Here is a 6,316-nt window from a genome sequence, read left to right as displayed (position 1 = left end):
CTGGAGCCTTCTTGCGTGGGGTGGGGCCTGAACTGACTCCAGCAGCCACTGTGCACCCTTTTGTGGGCCTTTCCTCCACCCCCACCCCTCACCTGAGGGGGGCTGCCTGGGTCCCCGTCTCTCTCTCTGCCAGGCACTTGAAGCCGTTTGATCAACCGGAGCACGCAAAGAAATAGGGCAGGGCAGGGCTCTCCTGGGGGTGGCCCCAGCCTTTGGAGTTCCCTGCCTCAAGAGGGCTGCCCTGGGCAGGCGGTTCAAGAACGCTTTTGTTCCCGAGTGCCCTGGTTGGCTTCCCGTTTGTGCCCTTGTTAGGACGGATTGTCCTTGGGCTGCTGCAGAGGGGGCTTCGTGGGCTTTCTGCTTGGTGGGCTGGGGGCGCTGCTGCCTTGTGGGACTGAATAATGTCAGCTGCCCGGTGAGCCGTTCCAGGGCAGGGGGGGGAGAGCAAGGCAGGGGTCCATAAGCCAGGGAGGGCTGCCCCCTCCCCCCAGATCCGAGACTGGAAGGCCGAGGAGCAGCCCGGTGGAGCTTCCCTTGCAGTCCCAGCTGCATGCCCACTGGGGTGGGGGTGGGGGGGCAGTTGGTCTGGGGCGGGGAGGGAAGCAGGGGGCCCTTTCACGCTCCAGGGGTTGCTCTTGGCAAACTGGCACAGGGAGGGGGGTGGATGATTCTGCACTGCCACCTCTGGCGGGGTCGGTCTTTTCCCCTCTGCCCAGCTGCAGCAGCAGCAGCAGCAGCAGCTCTGGGCGGGGCCTGTCCCAGGGCTGGCCCTTCCCCTAAAGCAAGGGGGCAAGTGGGGCTGGAGCCGGGACCCTCCCTCGGCATGCAAAGGTCGTGGGGGCACAGAGCCCGGAGGCCTCCCCTCCCCCCGCCCCCCCGGGGGCTGACTCAGAGCCGGGAGGAAGCGGCTGCCCCGGAGCCGCCGCCGTTTGCCTTATAAGGCCTTGCCGAGCGAGCAAGCAAGCAAGCAGCCCTCCGACCGCTTCCCTTCCCAGCCTGGCGGCTGCGAGCGAGCGAGGGAGGGAGGGGGGCAGAGAGGCCCGCCCGCCTTCCTGTTTTTGCAGCGCCCGCAGCTGCCATGGCCCGGCCATGCGCGCAGAAGGCGGCGGCGACCCTGCCCTACTCCCCCTCCGTGGCCCCTTCCCACGTTGCAGGCGACCCCGGCGGCGGGTGGGCGGGCGCCTCCGACTGAACACACACACACACCGGGCCTTTGGGCAATGGGCATGCAGAGTTCCGTGGCAGGCGCCGGACCCCAGGCCTCTTGAGGGGGGGGGGGGGGGGGGAGGGGACTGCAGGAATTCCAGGCGGAGCCTTCCCCCTCCTCAGATCGTCCTCGGAAGCAGCGCTTCAGAGGAGGGGTGTATGTGTGGCAAAGACCCCGGAGACAGGGCTTCCTTGGCCAGGCCGCGCTCCTTCCCCCCAGTGTCCTCCTGAGCAGGTCTGCCTGAGGGGGGAGCCCTCCTGACCTCCGCAGGCAAGCCTGGACGGGCAGTCACTGGCTGCGTGGCCCCAGCAGAAGGGCCTGGTCAGATGAGCCAACCTGTGCCGGGAGAGGCAGTTTCACGGAGTCTGAGGGCCCCAGGCCAGGGAGGGCTGGTGCGCAGTAGCCAGTGCTCCAGACTGAGAGAGATCAGTCGCATGGATCCAGGCGGCCAGGCTGGAAGGAAGGGGGGTCTCTTGCCGCTGCATCCACTGGCTTCTCTGCCAGGAATGCTGGGTCCAGGAGAGCCCGTAGGCACAGGGGCTCTTCCTTCCAAACGGACGCATGGGCAGGCCTCCAGGGCTGTGCGTTCACTGAAACACGTGGACAGAGGCAGGGCAGACCCCTGAACACGTGACGCCGCTTTCTCCTGAGCCAAGCCCTTCTCCCCTGACAGAGAGTGTGGCTTTCCAGGGTCTCCCCCGTCCCCTGTGGCCAGATCCTTTCCACAGGAGATGCTGCTGGGGATTGAGCCTGGGACCTTCTGGGGCTGGAGCGCGTTTTGCCGGGTGCTGAGGAGCCACGTTCAGTCTCAGAGCCGCCCCCACCCCCCCTTTGCAGATAGTTTGGGGGGGGGTCCGTAGCAAAATCCCCAGGCACAAACCACGTGAGTCCTTCCCAGTAAGAACCATCTCGAACAAGCATGGCTTTGTACAGCACCAAGCACGTTAAGAACTGGGTCAGAACAAGGGCCGGCCGGCCTAATCTGCTCAGCTGCCTGGAGGCCTGCGAAGAAGGGCCCCCCCCCCAGGACCTCCCTCGTGTGCTTGCCTCTGGGAGGGCCTCTCTCTTCCCCAGCCCCAGGCCTGTGTGCCGAAATTCCCCCACACGGGAACCCGGCCACTTCTGCCGCATTCCCCTCTCACGAGGCTGGGGTGGAGGCCGAGAGACTTCCTCTAACCCAGACCTGGACCGGAGTCCAGCGGCACCTCCGAGGCCAAAGCGAAGGGAGCAGTTGAGAGCTCCGGACCCCAAAATCCGGCCGCTCTCCGGGGGGGGGGTCCCTCCGTAGACCGACAGGGCGGCCCTTGGAAGCCTCTAACCCATCGGGTGGGCACCTGGGCTCTTGACCCGCCCCTGGTAGCAGGCAGGGCAGCGAAGTGTGTGTGTGTGGGGGGGTGTAGGTTGAGGAAGGCCGGTGGCGTGCGGGGTGCTGGGCAGGGGGTTCCAGCAGCCACGCCCTCTCTGTCCCCCACCCCTCAGGAGACGAGTACGACGTCTGTGCCATCTGCCTGGAGGAGTACGAGGACGGTGCCCGGCTGCGCATCCTGCCCTGCTCCCACGGTAAGGAGACGCGGGGGGCATGGGAGACGGGCAGCAGGGCCTGCGGTGGCTCCTTGTAGGCGACCCACCGCCCAGGGTGGGGCGAGAGACGTGGGGACAGAGTTCTGCCTCCTGGGGGGGGGGCAGGGATCCCGTAGGTGCTGGCTTTGCGTGGGGGGGGAGCAAGGGCTGGGCTGGGGTCTCCTCCTGCCCCCCGGGGGTGGGGCGGGGTCTGAAGGCAGGAGGGGGGGGTGCCAGGCCAGAGGGGCTGAGCCGTTCCTCTCCCCCCGCCCAGCCTACCACTGCAAGTGTGTCGACCCCTGGCTGACGCAGACCAAGAAGACCTGCCCGGTGTGCAAGCAGCGCGTGATCCGGTCGGCCGAGGACTCCGACTCGGAGGGTGAGGAGGGGGCGGACCGGCCCCCGCCTCCCAGAGGCGAGGAGGAGGAGGAAGAGGAGCAGGACTCCGAGCGCACCCCCCTGCTGCGTGCCTCGCCCCCCGGGGCGGCCCCGGGCCCCTCCTTCGGCAGCACGGCCCAGTCCCCCCTCCCCTGCCTGGAGGAAGCGGGCGAGCAGGGGCCCAGCAGCACCTGGGAGGGGGACGCTCCCCAGGGCCCCCCTCGACCTCTGCGGGTCTAGCCTCTCCCGCCCCCACCACTCAGGCCGCCCTGGCCTCACACTGGGGGGTGGGGGCCGACCCCCCCTCAGGCAGGGACCCTCTGCGTTCACCACTGAGCTTCCCGTCTGTTTTAACCTTTTATCCAGGGGCGGGTGGAGTGTTCGGGAGCTAGCCCTTGCCCCTCTTGGGGAGGGAAACCGGAAGAGGAGGGGGGGGAGTTGCTTAGGCAGCAGGGGAAGGGGGGAGGCTCAGAGAGCACTGGGTGTCTCCCCCTGTGGGGAAAGCAGAACGCTCCCCGCCCGCCCGTTTCCTGACCGGGAAGTCTCTGGAATGGGGCGGAGACCGGAGCAGCAGAGCTGGAGGGGAGCGTCGGCCAGCCCCCCCCCAGAAGAGAGCCCGGGGCCCCTGGGAAGTGCCGCCTGCCTGTGGTTATGGGGCCGGGGGTTGGGGGCGCTCTGCTTTTGGCCCAGAGGGTGCTGGGAGCTGCCAGCTTCTGACCCCAAGGAAAAGACTCCCGGGACTACCCTTCCCAGGGTCCTTTGGGGGCAAGGCCCGCGGCTCAGGCTGGCTGCCTTCTCCGCCTGATCCCCAGAGGAGCTCCAACACGCCACTTCCCCATTTGGCTTTGGAGAGTAGCCATCTTGGCGGCGGCAAACAAGCAGGGTGGATTTCCAGAGCTCAGGTGGCAGAAGGGGGAGGAAGCCTGGAGGGGGGGGGTGTAGGCAGGACTTCCCCCTGAAGGGGGGGCAATCCTCCCTTTTGTGGGGCCCCCCACCGCCACCAGTTTTTGATAGGCCATTTTCAGTTTTCCGTGCTCTGCTGGGTTTCACTTGCCCGCCTCGTTTCCATTTGAGACCCAGGACTTCGGTGGGGGGGGGAATCTTCTATTGTGCTCCCCCCCCCCGGACCAAGGTGGGTCCCGGCCCTGGGAAGGGTGCGGGAGCTGCCCTCACTTCACCTTCTACTAACTGCACAGGGGGGGGGCGGTGGCACAGGGTTTTTTTTTACTGTACATTCCTTTGATGCTCGGCTGCATTGGGGTTTCTTGTAATGCAGCCATTTGGGGAGAGGGGTCTGGGGTCCTCTCAGAGCTTTTGTATGTACACTTTTCTCTGTGGGAAGAGGCCGACCCTTCCGCAGCCTACACTGTAACCTATTAAAAGGGAGTTGGTTTAACAGGACGGGGGCTTGGCTGGTTTATTCTTTCGGGTATTTGTACGCCCCCTCTTCAGGGGGCTTTGGAGCACAAGAAAGTGGCTGAGGAGGGCCCTTGGCGGTCTGTCACCTCTTGTGAGGCAGGCCTGTACCCGCCCAGGCCAGAGATCTCCCCCCCCCCACCATACTGTACCCCCAGTTGGGAGGGGGGTCCGTAGGAGAGGAGGCCTGGTCTCCTGGGAAGGCTCCGAGAGAAGTCCCACTGCCTGGCCAGGAAGGGCCGTGGGCAGCCTGCCCTTTCAGCCACCCAGAAGGCAACAGTGGCTGACTCAGCCTGTCTGTTTACCAGCAGGGAGGGGTCCACCTCCTGGACTTTGGGAGGCCTCGCCCAGGGCAGGTGAAGGACCCTCCCAGCGGGCCAATCCGCAAGCCTCCCTGGCCACACTCTCCCCTTCCTGTTCTGGGAGCACAGTCGACCTGCCATGTTGGGCAGATGGGAGCGGCCCCGGTGCCACCCGAAGATGAAACGTCCCCCCAGACCTGCGCCCGTGGCCCAGGCAGTGCAGCCTCTGTGCGCCGCCGGAACACAGCCCCATTGTTCCGAGGGACAGGCACGCTTTGTCCGGCCCCTTTGCCCCAGAGAAACAAGGAAGAGGAGCTCAGACATTTGCATCTCTAGGGGGAGCGTGTGTCTCACCCGGGCTGGCCACATCCGCTCCTCCTGCCCCACACGAGGGGCCCACTGACCCAGAGGACTGGGGACCGGTTATGGGCAGCCACACCCTTGCCCAGTCGGATGGAGAGAGACCCAATGGGCCCACAGGTGCCCGCCATCTGTTAGATCCAGGAAGCCAGCGAACCCCTTCCCAATGACGAGCGCTGTAGAATTCAATTTATTTTTATTTTTCTTGTTCCAATATAGTTTTCTTAACCAAAAAACTACACCTTGTAACAACCAGAAAATTTGGCAGCAATAAGGATTTGTGATAGAAAAAATGGCAAAGAGAGAAGAAAAAGGAGTGCGGGTGCCGGGGTTAGAAAAAAAACACAATAGAACTGGGAGGGGTGGGGGGAGAGGCAAGGGGTGGGGCGGAGGGCTGGAATACACGGCGATCTGGCCCCGGGGTCGGTCCCACGATGGCAGGGCCGGGGGCCCTGGGCAGTCGCCGCCACCTTGGACATCCTTACACCGTTCCATCAGTAGTACCACGGGCGGGGCCACGCAGGAAGGCACGTCAATACTGGGACCGCCGCAAGTGGTTGGCCATCTCAAAGCACTTCTTGTTCACGCAGCCGCCGTGGACACCTTCCTTCCCCATCACGAGGACTATCGCTGCAGGGGGAAGGCGAGGGGGTGGCATCAGCCACACTGGCCGGGTTACAGGGCACCCACCTCCCCTCCACCAGACGACCTGCTACCCACCAGTGTTCCCTCTAAGCTGAGTCAGTGTGAGTTAGCTCACAATTTTTTAGCCTCTGGTTCACACCTTTTTTTCTCAGCTCAGGAAGGGACGGCTCCAGAGCAAACTAATTTAGGCAGCAGCCCAATCGCTCGCTCCCAACTTTAATGGCAGGAGCTCACAAAGGAGAATTTTTGCTCACAAGACTCCACAGCTTAGAGGGAGCGTTGGTTCTAGGCTCCTGGACCTTGGCCTGCCCATTTGCCCTGTCCCAGCCCAGGGAGGTGCCTGCCGGGTGTTGAGGTGTTTGTGCCTCAAAATGCCTTTTAAGGAGATGGTGAGGCCAGGCCTGAGGAGGGGGGGGGGAGCGACAGGATTCTGCAACTTGGTATTGGC

General features: G+C 64.6%; 2 protein-coding genes across 2 annotated transcripts in view; one reads left to right on the top strand and one right to left on the bottom strand.

Annotated features, from left to right (window-relative positions):
- The window catches only part of RNF167 (ring finger protein 167), an 8,980-nt gene extending 5,317 nt beyond the window's left edge, over window positions 1–3,663 (top strand). The window contains exons 7-8 of the mRNA XM_015427898.1: window positions 2,687–2,767; window positions 3,042–3,663. Coding sequence (XP_015283384.1) covers window positions 2,687–2,767; window positions 3,042–3,385 — 425 coding nt within the window. The 3' untranslated portion in view covers window positions 3,386–3,663. The remainder of the gene's footprint in view (window positions 1–2,686; window positions 2,768–3,041) is intronic.
- Window positions 3,664–5,402: 1,739 nt separating this feature from the next.
- PFN1 (profilin 1) overlaps window positions 5,403–6,316 on the bottom strand; it is a gene marked incomplete at its 5' end in the record, with an annotated part of 1,654 nt that continues 740 nt past the window's right edge. Inside the window, one exon of the mRNA XM_015427897.1 lies at window positions 5,403–5,853. Coding sequence (XP_015283383.1) covers window positions 5,756–5,853 — 98 coding nt within the window. The remainder of the gene's footprint in view (window positions 5,854–6,316) is intronic.

Source organism: Gekko japonicus, unplaced genomic scaffold, assembly GCF_001447785.1.
Source record: "Gekko japonicus isolate JY-2015 unplaced genomic scaffold, Gekko_japonicus_V1.1 scaffold761, whole genome shotgun sequence".
Taxonomy (NCBI): Eukaryota; Metazoa; Chordata; class Lepidosauria; order Squamata; family Gekkonidae; genus Gekko; species Gekko japonicus.
Note: the sequence above shows the minus strand (reverse complement) of the source record. Positions and strands in the feature narration are given on the sequence as shown.